Source organism: Agelaius tricolor, unplaced genomic scaffold (genome assembly GCF_023055355.1).
Source record: "Agelaius tricolor isolate 1412-34295 unplaced genomic scaffold, bAgeTri1.0.p SCAF_4, whole genome shotgun sequence".
Taxonomy (NCBI): domain Eukaryota; kingdom Metazoa; phylum Chordata; class Aves; order Passeriformes; family Icteridae; genus Agelaius; species Agelaius tricolor.
Genome location: NW_027269264.1, coordinates 50,570,423 through 50,595,172, shown reverse-complemented (window position 1 = coordinate 50,595,172; position 24,750 = coordinate 50,570,423). Strand labels below are relative to the sequence as shown.

The 24,750-nt window shown below is 49.9% G+C and overlaps 1 protein-coding gene and 1 long non-coding RNA gene across 5 annotated transcripts in view; one reads left to right on the top strand and one right to left on the bottom strand.

The window, feature by feature from the left end:
* NOL6 (nucleolar protein 6) overlaps positions 1-14,614 on the bottom strand; it is a 34,738-nt gene extending 20,124 nt beyond the window's left edge. The window contains exons 1-13 of one of the 2 annotated variants that reach the window (XM_071425763.1): positions 14,275-14,614; positions 10,892-11,068; positions 6,119-6,331; positions 4,700-4,816; positions 4,254-4,433; positions 3,493-3,661; positions 2,606-2,740; positions 2,294-2,457; positions 1,956-2,076; positions 1,564-1,622; positions 1,317-1,418; positions 669-784; positions 115-292 (exon numbers count right to left, since the gene is read on the bottom strand). In XM_071425763.1, coding sequence (XP_071281864.1) covers positions 115-292; positions 669-784; positions 1,317-1,418; positions 1,564-1,622; positions 1,956-2,076; positions 2,294-2,457; positions 2,606-2,740; positions 3,493-3,661; positions 4,254-4,433; positions 4,700-4,816; positions 6,119-6,331; positions 10,892-10,900 — 1,563 coding nt within the window. In that variant the 5' untranslated portion in view covers positions 10,901-11,068; positions 14,275-14,614. Of the gene's footprint in view, positions 1-114; positions 293-668; positions 785-1,316; positions 1,419-1,563; positions 1,623-1,955; positions 2,077-2,293; positions 2,458-2,605; positions 2,741-3,492; positions 3,662-4,253; positions 4,434-4,699; positions 4,817-6,118; positions 6,332-6,470; positions 6,573-10,891; positions 11,069-14,274 lie in introns of those variants that run through there. The other variant, XM_071425764.1, reaches the window with a different exon arrangement.
* A 212-nt stretch (positions 14,615-14,826) lies between these two features.
* Positions 14,827-24,136, top strand: LOC139589367 (uncharacterized). 3 transcript variants are annotated; one of them, XR_011678994.1, is made up of 5 exons: positions 14,827-15,445; positions 18,550-20,150; positions 20,504-20,661; positions 21,436-21,882; positions 22,311-24,136. It is a non-coding gene; the product is annotated as an uncharacterized lncRNA (long non-coding RNA). The 3 variants fall into 3 exon arrangements; XR_011678993.1 differs by having other exon boundaries at positions 18,550-18,675; positions 21,436-24,136; XR_011678992.1 differs by having other exon boundaries at positions 21,436-24,136.
* Positions 24,137-24,750: the final 614 nt, after the last annotated feature.

Genomic DNA, 24,750 nt, shown 5'->3' with positions numbered 1-24,750 from the left:
GAGACAAGCCTGTCTCCTTCCCCAGTGAGTAGAGATGCCCTCCCTGTGCTCTGTAGTGCCACAAGAGACAGTTGAAACCCCACAAGATGCAGTGTCATTGCCAAGCTGCCTTACCTCGGGGATCTGGGGCAGGGAGTGAGCCACAAGCTGTGCTCTCTGGGACAGACCACGTGCCAGCAGTGAGACAACGAAGGGCAGGGCTGCAGCCACGTAGTTCCCACCCCGATCCATCAGCTCATTCAGCAGCTGCATCTTCTTGCAGGTACCCTGCAGCTTGGAGACATGCTTCAGGCTACAGAGAAGAAGAGAAGCTGGTCACCTACCTCTGGCAACAAATCCTTTCTGAGAGAGGGCTATGTTAGAGGATGGACAAAATGGAACTGAGGGTCCTAGCCCTCGATGGGTGCTACAAGAATGCCCTCTAGCATCTCAGGAGATGCTGGTCATTGTTTCCAAGGCTTAAACATTGCTCCCCTCCTCTGGGAGGCTATCCAGACAGTAAAAGTGGAACAGCCCAGTGCAAGGAGGCACCAGTGTCTATCTCAGAGCTTAGCAGAGACACTTCCCACCAGGTAAGTTCAAAACTAACCCAGACCGAAGCCAGCAGCAGCTCACTTGTCTTTGAGCAGGCTGCCTCAGCACCACCCCACCAGCACAGTGAGACTCACTGGAAGATGTGGTCAAAGGTCCTGAGCATGGGCTTCGGGGTCATGAGCAGTGCCTGAAAGCCATCCACCATCCGGTCATCCAAAATCTCCATAGAGTGCTTGGCTTCGAGCTGGACCTGAGTAAGGAGGGAAGGCAGTGCAGGAGCAAGAATGCAAAGGGAGAAGGAAAGAAAATCCCTCCAGCAGTGGTAACTTGTGCTCCCCCATCAACGAGGGCCAGCCCAGTTCCATGGTCAGCAGCACACCTTGATTCCAGTCTCTGTCCTTAGCATGAAGCCGAGTAACAAACTGCTCTCACTGCTGGCCAGTCCATCCCTTCTTGATATCCCTGACATCAAGATGATTTATTTTTTTTCTCTCTGACAGAACAGTCATATCTGCTAAAAAGCTGCTTGGCTTTACCCAAAGGTGCACACAAAGAGAGAAAACAACTTTCCCACACCACTCAAGCAAGACTGGTAAGGTAGAACTACATCTAAGTCCCCGAACTCACTTCCAAGCTTCAAAGCTGGAGATGTTAAAAGCTTAGAAAGCCACAATGAATGCTCTCTCTTGGTCCTACATCCTCCTCAAGGACATCTAACCATCCTCTGTCTGAGCTCACTCCTAAGACAACACCTCAAGAAGCCACCACAACCTGCTCAGTACCTGGTGGTATTTGCTGGCAGTCATATCAGCACAGAGATTGACCAGTCCAGAGGGATCCACAAAGACCACTTCAAATGCCTGGTGGAAATCATCCAGGACAGGCTGGAAAAGCAAACATAGTCCTTAGTGCTACAGTGCACCCCAAAACTGTTGCCATCTGCCATCCCTGCAACAAGCACATCCCAGCTCTAGGAGCAGAGGCAATACAGACAGACTCAGGCACAAGATCCCTGAGAGAGCTGCTTACCAGGGAGGGATCAGCATCCTTGGCTAGACTGATCCCTGTCACACTCAGGTCAGTGGTGGCTGTGGACAGACAGGAAGGAACAAGTCACACCAGCATCCACATTTCTCACCCTGGTGACAGTGGCATGGTTATGTGCCAATACCACCAAGGTCTAAGAATGTCAACAGAGCTACAATACAATGCTGGACTCCACCCTATGATGGGAATCACCCACTGCAAGCTGCACCACCCAGACCAGCTCTGTTGACTCATCCCCTCCTGTCCATCCCACCCACAGGGGCTCAGCACAAAAGAAAAGCCACAAAGGCCTCTCTGCCTCTTCCCCCACTGTGCTGAGGCTTTGTGCAGAGACAGCAACCTTTCCTTGTCCAGAGAGGCCCCTGGAAACTCACCCAGGAATTGCAGAGTGCTCCTCAACACTTGGTAGCCACTCATCATTTTGACAATCTTGCGTTTCATCAGCAGGTAGGCAACAAGCATGGAGACCAAGAAGCCACTGAAGCACCCCAAGCCCTGTGAAAACAGAAGCACCACAACCCCATGGCAGCACACAAGTTAGGACAGGGCCTCCATGAAAACCTAACACAGCTCAAAGCAAAGCCACAAGCCACCCCCCCATCCACCAGACCAAAGCACCAGGACCAAAGCACCACCCTTCTGCCACAGGAAGGAGAGCAGGCCAAAGGCAGGTTAGCTAGGTGAGCAGGACCCATCTTGGCACAGGATATACCTGACTGAGCTGCCGCTGGTTCAGCCAAACTTTGAGGAGGGCCAGGCCATCTTTCATGCCTGGGAAGTCCGTGGCTGCATTAGACAAGAAATGCAGGTGGGAGAGCATCACTGTGTCACAGAGGATGGAGTTGTTGTAGTGTGGAGTCGGGGGCTCAGTGGTTCCTGTGTGGAGAGAGGACAGCATGCTGGACTCAAACACCAACCAACCACCTGCCCACAGAGAACGGCTGCCGTGAACCCACCCACAGGCACTGGGGGCAGACTCTGCCTGAAACAAACAGCCTGATGTTCCCCCAGCCCCAGGCTGTACCTTCTTTGGGGGTGCTCTGCTCCATGAACCAGGCAGTCCGGACGTTGTTCTTGCTGGGGTAGAAGCGGCTGGGTTTGAAGAGATCCGAGTCAGGACAAGCATGGAGTCGGACAGTGACAATCTTCTCATCCTTGCCTGTAAGCACCCGAGGGGAGATATACAGGAGGAAGAGGTGTCAGAGATTAAACTGGGAAAACACGGAGCATCCCCAGCCTGGGCAAAGGCAAAATCACCTTCCCAGCAAAAGTTCCACAGCAGTGGAAATCATGTCAGAGCAGAGAGTGACCACATCCCTGAGCCAGTGATGACCTTGAGGTCATACAGCTCATATCCCAGCCCCAATCTCCTCCCCACTGCTCAGCCTGGCAGCTTCACCTGCCCTGGCCTTGCCATCCCACATCTACCCCAGACCCCAACCCACTATCTCATGAGGGCTGTGGGAACAAGCAGCACTTAGCAGCCTGTGCATCTCATGTCATCTCATCAGGGAAGAGAGACTGCACACAGGTTCCTGGGGAAGGCAGAAGGACAGTGGGGAACAGGGCTGGGGAGAGTAGGAAGGAAGGGCAATGGTGGTTGTAGGTGTGTTTTGTAGGGTTTACTTTTTTACTTACACTGGCAGGACATGCCAGCCAGTGAGGCCAAGGCTGGAGAGCCCAGCCAAGCACAGGGGAGGATTGGGAAGGGGAGAGACCCTGAGGACTAGACTCTGGGTGAAGAGAGAAAACAGTTGAGAAGCACCCAAAATTTATCACCAATTGTGATGGCAGCCTCCAGACTGATCTCCCCCAAAAGGGGCACCAAATGGTATCATACCACCACCAGCACCCTCCACCCAACACCAGTACCCAGTCACACCCCACACCAGAGCAAGGCTCAAGTGCCACCTTGGGGCCTCAGGAGCAGGATGGGCTTCAGATGGTTGCTGTTCATGTAGGCAAACTTCACACTGCCAAAGAGCTTCTCCTTGGACAAATGCTGGGCGATGTGGGACAGGTACAGGGCTCTCTTCCGGTGGTAACGTTGATTCAGGTTATCTTTGTCCTGAAAGATTTCCTGGGAAAAGAGGGACAGGACAATGCCACCTCACCTGCCTGCCAAGTTCAGTTCAGCCCAAGGCATCCCTGTACCCACAGCTCCCCCTGGCCCCACAGGCAGCCCTATCTCAGCTCCAAAGAGCTCCAAGCTGGTCAGGAGCTTGATACTGGCTCACTGAGCTCCAGGACTGCAGGAGACAAGAGCAGTTATGCAGCCAAACAGGGTGTGCTTGGTCTCAAGCTTTTCTTACAATAGTCTGGGCAGCAAGGGGAGGTTACTAGGCTCCAAACATCTCCCTCCCTTTAACACAGTCTTGGGAGCTGCAGTAGAAGTGCAATTTGGTATAAAAACAAACAGCATGCATCTCCCTGGCAATGTTCCATCCAGGCAGAGAGAAAGATCCTCATGAGGAACTTAGATCAAACAGCTGCTCTGATAGAGCAAGAGGCCAGCCCACACTCCCCAGCTCCTTGTGGAAGTCACCCTGCATATTCAGATGCTGCCACCTCACTGAGGAATGGAGTGGGCAGGGCAGGAGTCATGGAGGACAGGAGAGGACAGGGTTCTGGCAGGCCCCAAGCCATTTAGGAGGTGCCATGGCCAGACTCACCCGTGGCATGGTCACTGCAATGTCCACGTTGATCTCTGGCCTGACACAGGTGCCCAGCAGGTAACTGCCCACCACCTTCAGCTCGGCTGGGGGCACGAAGCGGAACCTTCCCTTGACGTTGAATGGCACCTGCAGGAACGGGACCTTCACACCCTCGGAGAGCCAGGCCTGGTCAGTGAGCTGGGAACAGACATGACACACAAAACACTCTGAGCATCAACAGCAGCAGGCATGCAGGGACCACGACCCCACTCCCCACACAGCTGCACAGAGAGCCTAAAGACAGTGTCCCCCCTTTTTCCTCGAAGAAAAAGCAAATTATTATTTTTTCAGCCCCTAAGGGAGACAGTCTATGAGCGGCTCTGCCTGCAGAGCAACAGCAGAGCCTGCTTCTGCTCCATCCAGGACAGGGGTTTTGGCACCTCTTCCATAACCCTGGAACATACTTCAGTTTCTGGGGTCTCTGGGATGGCACTCAAAAGGCTGTTAATTTCATGGAGGAAGGCATCGATCTTCTTCTTCTTTTTCTCCTTCAATGTCACCTCCTTCAAAAGCTCTTCAATCTGTAGGGGGAAAGGGGACCATCAAAGGCTGGAAATGCTGCTTTTACCTTATCCTCCAGCACCAACCATAAGCCTGCTACAGAGGACAGCTGGTGAGCTGGAGGACACACAGAACTCTCCTTAAGGCTGGGGGACACACAGAACTCTCCTTAAACCCTGCCTGGAGCTGGCAGTTTGATCAGTTCCTGCCATTTTTTTGAGTGCTGGATTACAATCATCTCCAGCCCACCCCAGGTCCAGGCAAAAAAAACCTGATGTAATTCACACAAGCACAGCTCTCAGGAAGGCTGTTTATATGACAGAGAATCAGCTGCAGGAAACAACCACACAGGTTTCCACCACAAACCAGGCCCTAGAGATCCTGCCACTGACAGCAGCAAGTAGCTAGGAGATCCAAGCTGTTCCTCACAAAAATCACCAATGTTAGAACCACCTGAAGGATGGGATACCATACAGAGGGACCTGAGCCCATGAGTTTCAACTAGACACCATGTGCAAGATGTTGAATCCAGCTTGGGGGATGAGCAGACCCAGAGCAGCCCTGCCCAGAAGGGCTTGGGGGTGCTGGGGGTGAGAGGCTGCACATGGCCCAGCCATGGCACTCACAGCCCAGAGAGCCAAACGTGTCCTGGGCTGCATCCAGAGCCCCGTGGGCAGCAGGGCAGGGAGGGGATTCTGCCCCTCTGCTCTGCTCTGCTGAGACCCACCTGGAGCACTGCATCCAGCCCTGGGCTCCCAGCACAGGAGGGATAGGGACCCGCTGGGGTGAGCCCAGAGGAGGCCACCAAGATGGTAAGAGCAATGGAGCACCTCTCCTATGAAGAAGGGCTGAGCGCATTGGGATTGTTCAGCCTGGAGAAAAGAAGTCTCTGAGGAGACTTACTGTGGCCTTACAGTACTTAAAAGGGCTACAAAAAGGCTAGAGAGGGACTTTTTAAGAGAGCATATAGTGATAGGAAAAGGGGCAACAGCTTTGAACTGAAAGAGAGCAGGTTTAGATTAAAAAATGGGACGAAATTCTTCCCTGTGAGTGTGTTTGCACAAGTTGCTCAGAGAAGCTGTGGATGCTGCATTTCTCAAAGTGTTCAAGGCCAGCCTGTATGGGGCTCTGAGCAACCCAGTGGTCCTGTGAAAAGTGACCCTGGGGAGGTTGAAACTAGATGATCTTTAAAGGCCTTTTCAACCCAAACTGCTTTATGATTCTATGATCCAGTTACCAGCTGATCTTCCCCTAACACAGCCCCAGGTCATCTCCGGCGCCGGGATCCCCCCGTGGGGCAGTGCGCGGCCCCCCCGGCTGACCTGCAGGCGCAGCAGGCTAGAGTGGAACAGATCCTCCGTCTCCTTCAGCTGGTTCAGCTCCTCGCTGGTCGGCGGCCTGTAGAGCTCGGCGCGGCTCAGCTTGGCCGGCTGCGGGGCTGCGGCTGCCGGGGCAGCCCTCTTCCCCCGCCGCCCCGTGCCCCCGGCGGGGGGCTCCGGGCCCTGCTCCGCCTCCTCCGCCGCCTCCGGAGAGCCCTGTGGGTAGAACACAGCACAGCGTGGCTCAGCATGGCTCAGCATAGCATGGCATGGCATGGCATGGCATGGCTCGGCTCGGCCCAGGCCAGGCCAGGCCAGGCCCGACATCCCCCGTCCCGGACCCGCCGCCTCTCACCGCCATGGCCGCCGCCCACGTGCACCCCCGTCACCACGTGCGGCGCCGCGCGCCCCGCCGGCCACCGAGCGCCGCTTCCTATTGGCCGCGCACGACTGAGCGGGGCTTCCCATTGGCCCCGCCGCCCGTGCCCGCCCATGGGGGGCGTGGCCGCAGCGCCGCTCTGCTTCCGCAGCAATGGCGGCGCCGCTGGCAGCCTGCGGGGACCGCCGGGGTCGCGGGTTTGCCAAAATTGCTGCCTTTTACCCCAAAACTGCGGCTCTCGGGGCAGTGTGACGGACTTCCGCCTTCGGGCGGGCGAGCGCGGGGCCGTCTGCGCGCCGCAGATCCCGGTTGTGGTACTCGATGCTTTATCGGGGTGGATATCCTGGATGTGGCCTGCCAAGAGCCTGAGCCGGCCTGGCCTGGCCGGCAGGAGCGGACACCAGGAGCCAGGAAAACCTTTCTGGCCTGGAGGAGCGGGCACCGGGAGCCATCATCCTCCTGGCCACCTTCCGCAGGGACTGGGAATGACTTCAGGAGCCAGTGGCATCCTACGTGCAGAACACTGGAGTGGGAGAAATATCCCCTTTATATCCCCTTGTATATCTAATTATATGAATTAGATATATAGGCCTTTACAGAAGCAGCTCTGGACACCAGGTCCAATCAGATTTGGGTTGTCAGGGCATTTAAAAGACCATGCCATGTGTGTCCCTGAATAGGAGGACACAGATGTTGGACCAGGTAATTTTAATTCTCTTTCCAGCTCTTTGGATAACTGCAGTCAGTTAATTCACTTCTCTCCACACTGCCATGAAACAAGACTGCTGTCTCTCCAGTGGGACAGTCCTTCTTCTCCAGAGAGACTGCTCTGGGATAGCAGCCCTGGAGTCTGTCATCCCCATGCCAGGTCCAAATTCTCCCTGAACCCTGGCCACACTCAGTAGCACTTTTTTCCTGCACTGTGGGAACACTACAAGCACAATCTCTTCAAGGGCAGATGTGTAGGCATGTTAAGACAGAGGGTAGGAGATCAGATATCCATCCTGAAGGTAAACATGGGAGTTCAGAGAACTCAGTGAAGTAAGCTGAGGATCCCTAAGCCAGATCAGCCCAATGCATGTAGGCTGTTGGGGGAAAACAAGAAGCTTTAGGGTAAAAGCTAAGCTCTGTTGGAGGCAGGGGGTAGGAAACAAGCTGTGTTCAGAGGATGTTTGCAGCTGATACTCTCTGCCCTGCAGGTCTTTCCTGTGTCTGACTTGCCTCAGAGCAGGGCAGGTTCTCACCCATCCCTCTGCCAGGAAAAGCAGAGTAATGTGTTCTGCTCAGCTGCAGAGCTCGTTTCCGCACACTGCAGCATCTCTGCCTGGGACATCAAAGTGCCAAGCTCCTGCTGAAGGCATTGTTTCTGTTTCCAAAGAAAGCTGGCACCTGACCTGCTGCTTGGCTGGGGTGGCCATCAGCAGTGTTGCCAAGAGCCCATCAAGCCTCTCATCCCTCCCTCATATTTAATGACTTTCCATGCAGGAAATTTACTGGAAGGTCTCAGCCTTTTGTCAACTCAGCTACAAGGACTCCTGCAGGTGGGCATTTGGTTCCTGCTTTCCAAGGAGAGTGTCTGGAGACCTAGGCTACTGTGTTTGGGGAGCACATCCTTCACACAAGCAACTTGTGGCAGGGATGCAGATGGCTGTAGGTGTGACATGAGGCTTCTGGTCCCTGTTACTGCTCATGGCAGTTGCTGCCTGGCTGCTGCATTACAGCCTCTCTGGATCCCAGCCACCAGCAGCAACTTCCCCAACCCTCTCCAGAGGATTCCAGGAAAGGATTTTTGCTGATTATAACCTCCAAATCAATTTTTCCTTCATCTCAGTGGCCTTGGTCAGATTCCTCAGGCTTAACCCTGAACCTTGAGCTGAGTAGACAGACTCCCTTCATCCATCTGCATCCATGCACACACTCTCCTGCCAAAGATTCCAAAGTTGCCACCAGAATTGACTTCTGGTTAGTATGGATATTTACCTCCTGTTCAATTTTGCAAGTAATTCCTGAGTGCAGCCTCAGTGATTCCACCAAGTAAGAATCAGCTTCTATCTTTGGATAGGATCTTTGGATCCTATCTCCTATCTTTATCCTCCCTGTTACCAAAAAAAATCCAGTTCCTTGGCTGGAGGAACTCCCGTTCCTCCCCCTTCCTGACAGGGCCCGGACTGCCATGCTCAGCTCTGCTCCACTCCCCCAGTGATTCACTGCCAGACACCTGCAGGTGCTGTGGCCATACCTGCAATGCCAGGCTCCTCTCTTTTTTTACAGGGAGGGTAATTACAGCCCTGTGCAGGATTTTTAGGAAGGCTGGGCAAACCAGTTTGGTCATCCCTGTCCCCAAGGACACATCCTCGTATTGCCTGAGAGCAGCAGGGGAGGAGGGGCTCACTCAGGGGCAGGTCCAGGGTGAGTTGCTGGGGTGTCCATTGTGCAAATCCCTCAGCATCCCGTATGCATCCCTGCTGTTCCTGGGATGCTGTGAAATGCCCAACTGGTTTGTATGAATGAATTCAGGGTCTGTTTTGGGGACACTGGGGGAGTTTAGGGGACTGGGGGGCACAAGACAGGTCAGCTCCTGGATGTGTGACCTCAGGACAGCCCAGCCAGCTCTGCAGTGGAGAGCAGGACCACTCATGCTTGCCCCAGAACAGGTTCTTTAATAAAGCATTTCAGCCCATAGTGAGTCATTAATTACACCCAATCCTACAATGCTAATAGTAGTAATATTAATTTTAAAAATTTTACTGCATTCCATGCCATGTGCCTGCCCTTGCAGGCATCATGCACCTCCTCCTCCTATCCTGCCTAGCCCAAAGAGCTACTGCTGAGCTCCTGCTTCTTGTTATGCTTCATCCTTGCTGCTCAAAGACACCTGGGGCATTGGAAGAATGTCCCCTGCACTCTGTCCCTACAAATCTGGGACTTCCTGGTTCACATGAAGCCATTCCCAGGTGGATTTTCAACAAGGGTAAGCATCCCCAAACTCTGTGTACCAGCATCTCCTCAGCATGACCTTTGGGAGCTCCAGCTTTCCTAAGAGATACAGACAGATGGCAATGTGGCATCAATGCACCCCTGGGAAAATCCCACTCTGCCACACTGGCAGAGGGACCACTGGGAGCATGCGGAATCACATCCTCGGTGCTGTCTTTCCTGGAGCAGCACCTGAGCACCGCCAGCCCTCAGCCCGCAGTGGTGACGCCCTCCAGCGCACGGCTCGCAGCGCACGAGTGCGGCCCCGCACGCACACCTGGGTGCACACACATGCCTGCTCCCTCGGCCCCGGCCTCAGGAATGCTGCCGACATCGCACGCAGCTGCCAGGAAGGGGCTGTGGTCGGTGCGGCTGCCGAGCAAGTTTAGCGGTCACACTGATCCCGACATCGCACGCAGCTGCCAGGAAGGGGCTGTGGTCGGTGCGGCTGCCGAGCAAGTTTAGCGGTCACACTGATCCCGACTTTTGTTGTGTCCACTTAACCCCCGCACCAGCTTGTCCCCTCCTGGGGTCTTCCCAAAAACACCACTGCTGTGGAAATGCTCTGCTCCCCTGGCAGCTGTGGAGAGCTAAACTTGCAGCAAAAACCTTGGCACGACCCTGTAGCTTGGTATCACCTGCAGGTGTCTGCAGGCAAAGACAGATCCTGTTCAGAGCTTCCCCCTCCAGGACTTTTGCATCCATCCCCTAACCCTCTTTGGCCACCCCATGGCTGTGGCTGTTTTTTTTATTTTACCAAGTACCCCAAAACCTCATCCCGGTGATAACACCTGGACATGGCACTTCTCACTGCCTGGCAGCTTCACCCAGATCTGATGGTTTCTTGCTGCTTCTGTGTAGTGGGGGCTGTGGCCCACTTCTGCATTTCATTGTAGGATTAAATACTTCCTCCCTTTGGTTTCTGTAGTATTTTCAAGTGTTTTAAATTCTCAAGTATTAACACATGACAAAGCCATTTGTAACTCTCAAAAATAACCTGGCATATAGGCTAATGACACACTCCCATAATGTTTGACTGTCCATGCCAGGTATGGCCATATCACAGAAACATGTAACCACTGAGCAATCTTCACAATTGCCAAGATGTGGGGGACTTCATCAGGGCAAAAGGGTAGGGCGAAGTAGATGTTTGTAGTTTTTAACTTCAAAACATTGAAGTTTTAAACAAAAGCTCAAGGACTTCACCCTGGGGTTCGGGCAGACACCCAGCACATTCCTGGCAGCTGAAAAAGTAAGATCCAAGGAGAGCTGGAGCCCAGCTCTGCCTGTGGGATCGGGTCAGAGGAATACCCAGGTCCCTTCTGGGGCTCAGGGACCACCCAGGCAAAACAATGTTGCACTGATTAAAACAAGGTTCAGTCATCACTCTTTTCTTGGATGGATGATTGTTTAAGTCTCACCTGGTTCATTAATTCTCAGCCATCTGCACTGGGACATAGACATTGCATCCTCCCTCCACCAGCAGAAGCCACAGCTTCAGGGCTTTACAAGGGCAACACTTAGGTTCACAGGATGGTACAACAGCCACAGCCCTCCTGGGTGGGTCAAATGCTGGGATGGTGTGTTAGACACCCTGTCTGAAGAAAAAACAAGAAAGCAAAGCTTAACTAAATCATACATATATATCAGGGGCAGAGAGGGAGAGACTGATTTTGAAGTCAGTCTCTGGCAGCTTTATCTGAAAACTGTGGTGATCTGAATTACACAAAGAGAAGTAATGGGAAATTGATATGCTTTGAAATGTACCAGCAGTTTTCCCTCCTCTTAAATTACCAATTTGCATCTTGCATAGATTGTTTCGTGTACCTTGTTTTTATTCTCTGGTCTCTTTGTTTGCTTTATGCAACAGGCAAGAGAGCAAATTTACCTTATTTCCTGTCTGTTGCTGGGTTGGATTTACACATAGCAACAAGGAGAAGAAACCCTTTTCTTTTTTTTTCTGGTAGTAAAAAACAACTTGCAGTCTCTAAAAATCATGTTGGAGACACTGAAGGAAAGGAAAAGCTCTGCCTCCTTTTCTCTTGCAGTCTAGTCATGTTTTATCAGTGATGACTTTGTATACCTTGCCTGTCCCACCAAGGCACCCCTGGGCAATCTCCCTGCAGTAAAATAGTGTTCTGTTTCCCACCCACAACAGAAAAAAAATCAGTCTTCAGGGCAGCTCCTGAGACAAGAGGGAGTGGAGAGAGCCGGGAACATGCAAATGTGAGTTTTATTTATTTGTGGCTTAAACCTCTGAGTGCCAAATCACCAGGCAATGTGAGTGCCCTCCCTGCCTTTCCAAACCCAACTTCCTTTTTGCTGGGCAAACGTCAGCAGGGGTGACGATGATGATGATGATGATGATGATGATGATGATGATGATGATGATGATGATGACAATGTGATTAATTAAAATCTTCAACTACACGTGACTCAGATTTAACAGCTCTGGCCTTTTTTATTCTTTGGTTCAGTCCCCCCCATTCCAATGACTCTTCAAGACAGGTATGTTACATACTCATTCACCTGATGGGGAACAGAGTCAAGGCAGTGGAGGGTTTTGCTGGAATGCAAATTCAGGAATTCAGGAAGAGCATTCAGGGAATTCCCTCATAGTTCTCCATTTTGCCTTTGCTTCTCATAAAAACAGAGATTAAGCAACAGTGTTGACTGTGTCTCTGCCACATCCCTCCTAGTTTGTGATTTTCAGCCCACAGGGGCTGCCTCACCTCCAGATGCAGATGTTTCAGAGCTGTTTAGTGGAATTTGGCAGCTCAGCTGAGTGGAGGAGAAAGACCAAGTCTTCCTTCCACCATGGGGAGGAAGATAGTGAGGCACTCTGAACCACATTACTAGCCACTCAAGCCTCCACCAAAGATAATGCTATCAGAAATCAGCTTCAAAGCTCTGCCACTCCAGGAACCCCTTGCAAAAGACTTACTCTGTGAATGTTGAATCCTCCTTTTGCATTGAGATGAGTCCCCATCATGTGGCCTCATCCCATGGTGTGACTTTGGGATGGAAGGGAGAAGCACTCTGTCTTTGGGCTAGGATGAGACCCTCTTTCCTGGCCCCTAAAGCCCTTGCAAGGCTGCTATGTGAGCCAAAGCTGTCATCTGCTTAGGTCAGATTCATCTTCTTCCCCAGCAGAGAAGACACCTTTGAGCTCTACATATGGTTCTTCCACCAAAATAAAAACTGGGCATCAGCTTTGGGAAATCTTGGCAAACCTTTGCTGTCCTTTAGCCTTGTTTGATCTCAAAGAGAAGGAGTTACCTGTCCTGGCTTAGAAAGCAGGAGAGACATACCCCCAGATGAGTCAGGGGAACACAGGGTGAGACCAGATGCCTCCTGGAGGTGCTGACAGCTGCATAGAGAGCTGAAGGCTTTGTACTATCTAAAATAGAGGTGGATCCAAAAGTCCCAAAACCCAGGGATATCAGGTATGCCTCCCAGCTGAATGGTACCTCATCCTGCCCTGCTGTGCATTACCAAGCCATGGGCAAAAGGCTTCATTGCCCCCTGGGAGATGGGCCTCTGTCCTGAAACAGGCTGGTTATTGTTTTATGCTGACAACGAATGACTCTGCTGTCCTAGGGGGTTTCCTTTGCCTCCCCTCTACCTGGTGTGTGAGGAAACACAAAGAGACAGATCCCACAGGAAGCAGGTCCTGCAGTCTGTGTGAGGACAGCAGCAACTTTCAAGGAAGAAAGTATGGGCATGGGACAATTTTAAGTCACCTGGCAGATGGTGGGCATCTCATTTTGGGGAATTTTCCTTTGGTTTGTTTTTAAACAATCTGTAGAGTTGTACCTAAGACTCACTGAGCTTTTTACGAAAGGAATGGAGGCAAAAAGGAAACCATTTTCAAATTATCATAGCACTACAAGGTCTCTGTGTCCATGGGAGGAACAGCTGTGTAGGCTGGGAATCTTCTGGAACAAAAAGACACTAAAGGAAAGGTTATAGTACAGCCTGCAAGGTTACAGGAGTGTGGTTGGACAGAAAAGGACCATTTGTCATTTTCTCCATTGTGAGGATGAGGGCATCAAAAAAGCTATGAGGTGGCAGGATCAAAACAAGCCCCAAGGAAATGATTCTGCACCCAAACAGATCATTAGATTGGGCAGCTGTTAGGTACAGGATGTTGCAAATGCTTAAAATTTATCTGCCTTCAAAAATAACCAAGCAAATTATTAGGAGAAAAATTTGAAGGCTATTATGTATAAGTACGCTTCTGGCTCAAGGAGTGTGAGTCACAAAAAAAAAGGTCGGGCATTGAGGAGATATTCTCGGGAAGTATCACTTGTCCTTACACCAGGGGTGGACTCGCATGAAGAGAAGTGCTGGGGTAGATGTGTCCTTGTGGGCTATTTCTGGATTCCAGAATAGAGAAGCACCTAGCACTGAAACTTCATGCTGGCCATGACAAGTTTGCTATCTACCTGTGTGAATCTGCCCCAAGACCTCACTGCTGTGCTGTGCAAAGCACTTCCTGGAGGTTTGGGGGGGACAGGACACGTGGCCCCCAGCAGGTGGGGACAGAAGATAGTACCTATCAGGACCTGTGCAAGCAGGACCTTGGAGATAAGACAGTGCCTGGGGAATCACTTAGTGCAGTGCCTTGATAGAGCAGCAGCTGCTTGGCTCTCAAGCCAAGAAACCAACCCTGAAGGACATGAGATAAAGTGAAGGCAGAGGGAAACCATGACCTGGCAGTGAGAATTTCCAAATCTCCTTTTTCATTCCTGTGACATAGGAAAATGAGATAAAAAGGGAAAATATTCAAAGCAATACATACCTCAAGCAGGCACAGCTCATCCCAGCTGACCCAGACTCAGCTGCAAGATCAGGCTCTGAAAGTTTGTGCAATATTTTCATGGTCTTGACGGTCAAGATGCCCTGTGAGCTGTATGAGGAATGAACTAGCAGGAGCAGAATTCAATGTCATCCCAATGCATAGGAGCACTTTTCAATCTTCTGGGCTGTTTTTACAGCTGTGTCTATAAAAAGAGGCTAGTTCACTGTACCCAAAACAGCTTCCAAGTCTTTAAGCTTTCCATTACTCCTATATTAGTATTTTCATTGGATGGCTGTACACTGTACCCTGTACACCAAGGACTCTGCAGAGCATTGTCATCCCTCTCTCTGTGTGCAAACTATCTCTGGTGCAGCCAGTCTTAGTGCTGACAGAGACCCTCAGAGTCTCGGGTCTCACTTGGCAACCACCTCCAATGTCAATAAAATATGACTCAAATGGGCCCACTGCCAAACTGATAACCACAAAACACAGGCAGGGACAGGATGCCAAGCAGAGGGACTTGGACAGCCTTGGGGAGTGGGGCCTTGGGAATCTCATGAGGTTCAACAAGGCCAAGCACACTTGGGTAGGAGCAACCCCTGGTACCAGCACAGGCTGGGCATGAACAGCCCCAGAGCAGCCCTGCCCAGAAGGGCTTGGGGGTGCTGTGGGTGAGAGGCTGCACATGGCCCAGCCATGGCACTCACAGCCCAGAGAGCCAAACGTGTCCTGGGCTGCATCCAGAGCCCCGTGGGCAGCAGGGCAGGGAGGGGATTCTGCCCCTCTGCTCTGCTCTGCTGAGACCCACCTGGAGCACTGCATCCAGCTCTCAGGTCTGTGCTATAAAAAAAGTACAAACCTGTGTGCTGGTTTAGAGTACAGTGGCTAGGGTAGAGTTAATTTTCTACAGAGTTGGCTTTCTTCACAGTTATGTGGCTGTGTTTTGAGTTTGTGCTGAACACAGTGTTAATAACATAGACATGTTTTTGTTATTGCTGAGTGGTAAGAAAGAGCCAAAGCCTTTTCTGCTTCTCATACCACCACACTGGCAAGAAGACTTGGGGTGCAGAGGAAGCTGGGAGTAGACACAGCCAAGACAGGTGACCAAACTCATCAAACTGATTCCAGACCATATGAAATCATGCTCAGTATCTAAAGTGTTGAGAAGGAGGTAGGGAGACATTTGGAGTGATGGTATTTGTCTTCCCAAGTAACCATTATGTGTGATAGATCCCTGGCTCTCCTGAAGATGGCTGAACACCTGCCTGCCCATGGGAAGCAGTGGATTAATTCCTTGTTTTGCTTTGCTTGCATGCGTGGCTTTTGCTTTTCCTATTAAACTCTCTTTATCTCAAGCCACACATTTTCTCACTTTTACTGCTTCAATTCTTGGCCGAATCCCATCAGGGAGAGTGGCTGCCTGGGGCTTGGCTGCTGGCTGGGGCTAAACCACTACAGCCTGTCAGAGAGGTGGTGGATGCCCCTTCCCTGGAAACATCAAGACCAGGTTGGACAAGGCCCTGAGCCACCTGCTCTAGTTGAAGATGTCCCTGCTCGCTGCTGGGGCGTGGAACCAGATGCTCATTACAGGTCCCTCCCAACCCAAGCCATTCTGATTCCATGATTCAATAAGTGAGAATCCTTTTGTTTTCTCCTGCTTTACCAACATTTCGGAAATACCTCCATGGATAGGAACAGCCAGGAGCTTAATGAGCTCCTATTTTCCAAGAGCCCCAGATAAAATATTACTCAAATGGCTTTTATTATTTATTAATCATCAGAATATGAGGAGTAACAGCAGGGTAATTTGATTGTACTCTCTTATCAGAACTTTTGACTGCTTTTGCAGGTTTCTAAACAGCAAGTAGATGTGAAAGAAGCATATATGTATATATATTTAATATGTGAAAGTCAGTATATAGATGACTGTAAACAAAAATGAGATTAGGGTAGTAAAGTCAATGGAACAATATTTTCACATGTATGAAGAAGCCCCACAGAAAAATGCCCTATGGCATTGAAAATTGCTCTGGAAGAAGCAGCTTTATAGTGTTATCGGACAAATAAGCATACTGTGTGCAAACCCTCCCTTCTAATTTCTTTCGCTTGTAAGCATTCAAGTAAATGAAAGTATGTCTCACTCTAGGGAAAAACTCTGCATGTCTGAAGCTGAGCACATGCTCTAATGCTTAGGGAAGGATCTGAGTGTCCTGGCACTGCTCACCAGTGCTGCACTTAAAGAAAAAAAACCAGATAAATAAATTAAAAATGGATGCTGAGAGAAAAACATGCTTGAGGTGGAGAAAGGCTTTTATCTAATTTTTGTGGCCTTCGTGGAATGTTGGCTGCTTATTTGCAGAGAGAAGAATTCACTCCTCTGAAAGTCCTTACTGATTCCTCTGTTCCCATCTTGCAACCCCTGCTCTGCACATTTTTCCTGAGGAGGGAGAGGCCTCCACCCCATAGGCCTTTTCTGCTCTACCCCACTCTCATACCTAAGGGGCAGCATGAAGAGAGAAATAGCTAAAACTTGCCTTTTTTTTGGTTCTTCTTGACCACAGTTTTTTTAACTTCCCCAGGGAAAAAGCAAAGTAAGGGCCTTTGATTATCTTGGAGATAAGGAGATGCAGACCCATAGGACCAGACTACAGCCAGCTCACCCAGCTGAAAGCCTCCCCTGCAGCACCACTTAATGTGTCAAAGACAAGAAGAAAAGCGTATTAATTTAAAGCACTGTGCAAATGAGGGTCCTGATGCAAAGGCTTAGATCTTAAGCTCCCTCCCTCCTACTCTTCTAGATCCTTGAAATGGAAAAAAACATAGGAAAACCAGACCCCTCTGAGATAAAAACCACAGCTTATTGTTCAGGACAGCATCAGAGCTTTCTCCATCTTTAAAATGGGAATTCTGCAGAATGAATTGTCCCTGATGTACATCCAGACACAAACATGGCTGTTGGCTCTTTTTGCACACTTTCTGCCCTTGAATTGGCAGCTGCAGGTTAGAAGAGGGAAAGAACCCACCGTAGAGGCCAGGCAGAAGGTCTGAGATGTGCTAGATGGGACAAGGAAATGGGATGTGCCAAAGCTACTGTAGATGGAGAGTTTCAGGTGGGTGCAGCCAATGGGTTCCCTGCAGGATGGAGAAGCATGAGGTTAATTAATGGAAATCTCACAGCAGGTAAACAAGTCTGGAGGAGATATACCTGGCCCTACAGGCAGCTGTAGATGGGGATTGAGATGTTGGCACAACAAAGCATTGAGGGACAGCACCTGCAGGGCACAGCCATGCTCTACCCTGTCCTTGTGCCCCAGGGACCCTTTTGCAGGTCTGAGCCCTCCAGCCTCAGTCACAAAAACAAGGCAGGAATATAACTGTGGTTGCCCCAAGGTCTGCAACAGGGTGCTGATGGAAATGGGGTAACCAGCAAGGGGTGGTTGGAGGGGACAGGAATGCAGAGCAGCTGGTGGAGCCAAGAGGAAGACAATCAACCTCCTGAACAGTCCTTGCAGGCTCCCATCCCTCCCTTCTCCAAGAGGGTGTGTGAGCACTGCTTTCCAACATGGACAATGCTGGAGGGTTTCAGCCTTGTGAACTCAGTGGTTTTCTATTTGTTTTTTTAAGACCCCACAGAAGTTCTTTCAAAATTTCCATGGACAGCAAGCCCCAGGGTGAAGATGACAGCATCTCTCAGCATGCTCAGGATAGGCAGGAAGGCTTTTCCAGACTTGTTCACCTGTCTGGGAAATTTGCATCAATTACCCTCCCAATGATTCAGGCTCCTGCAGGAAAGTTCAGCCTCTTCCTTTCTACATATGAGTGCCCAGAGCAGTTTTCAGGATTGGTGCAAGGGTGTTTCCCTGCCCAGTTCTGCTTCACACTCACCACAAAGCAGTTTCCAGAGCTCACAACCTACTGGTGCATACAGCAGAGTGAGACATTACACGTGGCACACAAGCCCTACAAGCAGTTTTTCAGAAGAGCATCTCTTTGTTAGGAAGTTGGAGGTGGAGATGCTAAGGGAGGATCCCCTGCCCCTAACCCTCTCTGAACCTTTTCACCCAAGAGATTCCTTCTCCTATTCAGCCACCCAAGCCTGCTGGCCATGCCTTGGGCTTGGTGCTTATGCTGCAGTTTGGTTTTCTTCCTCTGGATCTGTTCATATTTAATATGGGAAGAGTCACAAAAAGGCCAAATTCAGCCTCAGCAAAGCAAGCTCTAATTCAATTCACTTGGCCTTCCCTGATTCCTAATGGAAAGTCTTCTTATGGTCAGTTTTCAAAGCCTCAGGCAAGATCTGAGCCATGCATCTTCATCTACACCTTGCTGGGCCTGCATTTGAGTTACTGGCAGAAGATGAGTGCATTGATCCTGGAGACAAGCCCACAGAGATCACCCAAGGTATGGCAACGAGTGAGAGCATTGTAAGCTCAGCTGACAAGAGCTGATATCATGCCATTCAGGATGGTACATGGTGTTGGTGGCCCTAAGCAGGAATGGTGTGAGACCAGAGGGCTTCCTCCTCCCCCTCACTCACCATCTTCAAAATGCTATCCATCCCCACCATGGCTTCTGCAGAAATACAAGGGTAAAGTACCCTTTACTCTGAGGGTAAAAGCTGGGTCTGGTGAATCCATCAGGCAGCTGCTCTGTGTACTCCAGCTCCTTCACTCTGCTGCCAACACCTGCCTACAGAGATGGCTCATCCCCAGGAATGGGGATAGCTGTTAGTCCCTCCTTGATGGTCACCCACCCCACAGAGCTGATCCTGTGGGTGAGGTGAAGGTGAAACCCTGGGGATGTTGGCTTAGGCTGATGTCTCTCAGAGCACAGCCCATGCTACCTTATCCCAGTGGTGCTGGCATCCATGCCATCTCAGCCACACCAGAATGCTGGAGACAGGGATGTCTTGTGCATCAAGAAGAACCTAAAATTCCAGCTCTCAACACAGAAACTATTCCTGGGACTGAGCAATATGGATACCCCAGTCACAGCCCCATCAATAAAGAATTGTGTTCCACAGCTTGCTGCTTTGGAGGGGGGTAACAGTCACTTCAGGTTTCAACAGAATCCTGATGAGTCCCTTCCTTCCAACTCAACATTTCTACGATCTCTGTGAGATCATGAATCTCTGAAGACCACAGCACATACCACCACCCCTGTGGGCAGCTGGAAGACTGTCCCTGTAGCTGGCAGCTTGAAAAGGCTCAGATATTCTGCACACTGAGCCCAGAAAGGAAGGTGTAAGGTGACCTGAACAGCCAGGTACACAAACTCTTGGAAATTCAAACCACTAAGGTCATAGTCGTCACACTCCTTAGGCCCTGGAATCACAGCTGAAGTAGCATTGTAATGCACTTATAATTTATTCATCAGCTGAATGGGAGAAGCAGGCATTGTGACAGCACTCTTTTATCAAGCCCTTGTGATGGACTTCATCCATTTTAAAAGAGCAAACTGGAGTTGAAAGGCAAAAAAAAAAAAAAAAAGAGCCAACTTTATTCAAATTAAAACAAACAGAAAAAAGGCCAAATCAAAATAAGGAAAAAGAATAAGCTCCACTAAAGAGCTGGTTTTCTCTACATTTTTCTTCTCCTTGCTCTGAATCTTCCAAACTTTGCATTACCCTGCTGGTGGCTACATTGATGTAGGAGGCTCCTGTTAACCCAGATGCTGCTGACTGATGCTCAAAAGCATCTTTTCATCCCTGTGATGAGTTCTGCCTGAGGATGAGCTTGCCCCATTTTTAGGTGAAAGGGAGCCAGAAGGAGAATTGTGGACAGACTTTTATTCGCAAAGATTGACAATTACTTTGCTTGAGTACTCTGATGATCTGCTCCCCAGATAGAGGAACTTACGTAGGTGTCAATGTGAAGGTGAGGGCACTTGTGCAACTGTTCTTTTGGGGTTTTTGTTTGTTGTTTTTTTTGAGGTGAGGCTCATCCCATGCACTAATAATGCATTGTTCACTTGGGCAGCAGACCAGATAATCACATTTTGATTTTCCTTACTAAATGCTCAGGGAGTTTTGTGGGGAAATCTTTCTTTGGCACCAGAGTTTTTGTGTCAGGGTTGAGATCCATCATGATGGTGCTTGTCTGTCGTCTGGTCTGGGACTGAGGTATCTAGTGTAAATAAAAGAAGTAACCCCAGATTCCTCCATTACTGCCCCTCCAGGGCAGCAAAACTAGCCTGCAAACCCCAGGTGCTATTTCTCCTTGTTCCATAGGCAACGTTTGCTGCCACTGTGGGAATGATGGGCTGCCAACAGCTCTGTGGCCTCTGCTGGAGATTTGCACCCAACCAGGGCAATGGCACTTCAGGAAGGAGACAGAGGAAATAATCTTTGCCCTTTTCTCTGTCTTCCATACCCCTACAATGGTCTTGGTAAGAAAAAACTGGGTAAAATTTGGGTGGTGGGGAGACCTATGAGGTCTCAAAGAGGAAGAGAAGCTGAGTCCAGAGCTGAACCACATTGACCTAGGAGCACATGAATTTCCACTTTGGGCAATCTGAAGGACAAATACAAAAGAACTGGTTGGACAAATATATCTTAAGCTGTTTAGGGCCAACTTTGGGGCAGGACAGTGATGAAGTGGACCTGCAGGTGTCCAGCTCTGTTTCAATACAGCCCAAGGAACAGCTGCTTATTCCTTAAGCTACAAAGGGCTCCTGGCGGGGTAGCTGTAGGCTAAGCAGAACTCCTACTGCCTGCCTAATCTTCTTCATCACTTCACCATCTGACTTGCTGGGGGTTAGAAGATGTTAAAGTCCAGCCCAGAGTCCCCAGGACCCCTGCTGATGTTTCACCAAAGCACAGGAGTAGGGAAGAGGCAGGAGGAGAGAAAAAGGTGTTGATGGTATTGGATTTTATCCCAGGGGAATCCAGTTCTCCTGCAGAAGGAACAGGTATCTCATCCTTTGAGCCACTCAGGAAAGAAATTAGATAAAGCAGTGAAAAGTATCACATGAGAGGAATCTGTCCTGAGAATGGAGTCACACAGGCACTCCCACATCTTCCCACCTCTTGTCCTCTCTCTCTGACAGCTCATGGAGCAGTAACCCTCTAATGTGACACCAAGACAGGTTTGCATTTTCAAAGCTTCTGCTGTTGCTAAGCAGAGGAGTTAACTCTCAGTTTGTCATCCTTTGTGAACACAGCTCACAGGAAGAAAGAAATAAATGAGGAAGAGAGATATTAAAAACAGCTGATAATAACAAAGCAAAGGACCTAGAAGTTTTCAAGTCAGATTTAACCGATTGTATTAGTGGCACCTTGGGGTCCAGTTTACAGTGACAAGTTCTGCTGCTGGAGACTGGATTAATGGTATGTGTAGCTTCCTCCTCTCCCAGTGAGTCTTGTCTTGCCTGGAGACCTATGTTCCCACATCAGACCCTATTTCTTGTTCTGTGAGCCCAAAGAACAAACTGATTCATTCAGGTGAAAATAAAAGAAAATATAAAAAGGGACAATACTGTTTGTGGCAGAGCACACCCCATGTAAAGCGCTGCTTGCAGGTGAGCTGTGACTACCCATGGGAGAGCAGCTGAAGGAGGAGGAGAAGAAGGCTTCATCCTTTCACGATGATATATCAGAGGTGATTGGAGGTGAGAAATGCCATATGAAAAATCAAAAAAGTTATCCTAGCCTCAGGGCAGCCTGGATTCAGGGGAATGGGACACCAGGCAGAGCAGCTGAACCTCCCTGAAAGCACAGGCAGAAATGCAGGCAGGAGCCTTGGAGGGGGCTGCCAGGCAGCACAGGCTTCAAAATGCCCTGTTGCTTCAACAGTTTCTATTTTCTTTGAGTGTTGAATGTTTTTGCAGGAAAGGGGAAAAAATCAGAGGGAAAAAAGACCAATACCTTTTCTGAAAGCAGACATGATGGAAAATTTGCAGTCTGCTCTCTTGAATACACCAGGGCTTGCTTTACTTTTTGCCTTGCATGATTACATCTTACATTAACATTCAAGACAGGCATCAGACAGAGATAAATCCTGAATAACTCCAAACTTTTTTTCTTCCATCTCTTCCAGCATGAGGCAGGTTGAGACAAAGCCTGTGCTGGAGGCTGACTGCAAAAAAAGATGTTTTGAGGGCAGTACAGTACCAAAAGAGCTTGGCTCCTGTACATTTTTCTCCACGCATGAGCAAATCCATGTTTTACCAGCAAGCTGGGATGCCATATTAATAGACCAGGTCGTTGCTGGCTGGCATCAGCACAGAAGTCACAGCTTGAGTTATGTCTATCAACTAAGGAGAACTTAAGAAGCATGTGAAGATCCATTAATATGTCCTGCGGAGTGCAACAAAGGTGGTGAAAAGGCTGGATGAATGTCTTTTGATGAGGAGCTGAGGACTTTGGGCTTGTCTAGTTTGGAGAAAGGGGGTTTGAGGTAATGCTCTCTACAGATTCTTGAAGAGGGAAAGTGGAGAGGGAAGTACTCAGCTCTTCCAGGTATCCAGTGATAGGACACGTGGAATGGTTCAAAGACGAGCCAGGAGAGGTTTAGACTTGGCATCAGGAAGCATTTCTTTGCAGAGTGGGTGGACAGAATAGGCAAGCTATTGAGGTGGCTAATGCCCCCAGCCTGTCAGTGTTTACGGGACATTTGGATAATGCCCTAAACAACATTCTTGAACTTTTGGTCAGCCCTGAATTGGTCAGGCAGTTGAATTGGAGGATTGCTGTAGTCCCTTCCAACAGAAACAGAAACAGTCAATTCTTTTCTGTTCTCTTCCACTGACATAAATAAAAAGAACATGTGATCGAACTTCCACCAGAAAACACACACAGCATGGTGCTGCCCGGCCTGCAAGCAGTTTCTCTGAAAAACAGTGTTTCATGATCCAGCCCTCCAGCCCCCCATTGAGGAAGTGAGAGCTGAATTAAGCAGCTTTCAGTAAATCTGAGTTCAGTCCAAGGTGGTGAAGAGTGAGCCACTGACCTGTTCCAGTGGCTGACCTGTCCCTGTGGGGGAGCACACACTTTATTTCAGCAATCAGTCAAGCTCCTGATGGATGAGGGATGTTGCTCTGTATTACCCAAGTGGCACTGAGCAAGAACTCATCCCAGCTCCATGAGAAGATTGATGCCAGTCCCCACAGGGACATTGTCCAGGGTGAGATGGGATTTTGCAAGGGCTGGAGTATTTTATAGCTTGGAGGCAATCAGAAGCCCTGGTCCAGGTACCACCGACAGTGCTGGGGCACCTCTGGAGACGGTAATGGGGGCAACTCTGGGGAAAGCTCAAGAGGCAGGAGAAGGGCAAGCAGAGCAGTCTCAGGGACAAGGGGAAGGGTGCCTTGCATTTCACTGGAAAACAGCAAATTTTTTCTGGGAGCAGCTGGAGCTTGGGGAAAACTGCTGCTTCCTGCTCTCCTCCCTGGGCCAAGGTCTGCAGAGGGAGCCAGAGCCAAGGCTGCCAAGTGTCAGGGAGACACTTCAAGGTCCCTCTGCAGTTCAGGCTGCCCAGCTGCATGATCTCCCACCAACACACAGGGCCCTGGCTGTCAGTCCTGTGCCTTTGGGAAAGTCCATAGCTTTGGAAAGTACAGGAGATTGATCCAGTGGTCACCCATGTCTACAGGATTGTCATTGGGATGGGAAAGCCTGGGAGGTGATGGGGGCAAAGAAGAAGGTTAAAGCCATGTAATGACATAGGGATGAGGGAACACATCATCCAACCTGTTTTCCCAAGGAGCAGGTGCCCCTGTGAGGTGGCCTGAGCCCTGCCATGAGCAGAAGGATGAAAGAAATGCCAAGCAGAAATGGGTCATCCTCTTCCTGGACAATTACTGTTATTTTTCTTTCTTTATTTTTTTAATGAATATTATTTATGTTATTCATTAAATACTCACTAAGGAACAGGTGCTGGCTCATGCTTACAGTTTGATAGATCTCTACACTTCTGCAAGCATTTTTCACCCTTAGCCAAGCCACGGAATGGCAGGAAGGCTGGAAATGGTATGTTCTGGTGTGACTACATCACACATCTGTGGAGAATGTGAGAACAACATGTTGGGGTGAGGGATGGCAGCTGTCTATTTGCGTCCTACTGCAGCTTGGGAGCTGCTACAGGATTTCTATGGTGCCCTGAGTCACGTGAGTTCACTCCTCAAAAACCATGCTCTGTACAAAAACATCTGTCTTGTGACCACGGGTGCGTGTCAGTGGGCAAACCATGCGCTGTTGTACCCTCTCATGACCTGTGACTATCTAGACAGGCTGGTTGGATAGACCAATTGTGTGAGGTTCAATAAGGCCAAGTGCCAGGTCCTGTCCCTGGGTCACAACAGCTCCTGCAGCTCCAGGTTTGGGGTAGAATGGCTGGAAAGCTGCCCAGTGAGAAAGGACCTGGGACTGCTTGATAGGAGCTGAACGTGAGACAACAGCAGTTTGCCCAGGTGGACAAGAAGGCCAGTGGTATCGTGACTTGGATCAATAATAATAAAAGCAGCAGGATTAGGGAAATG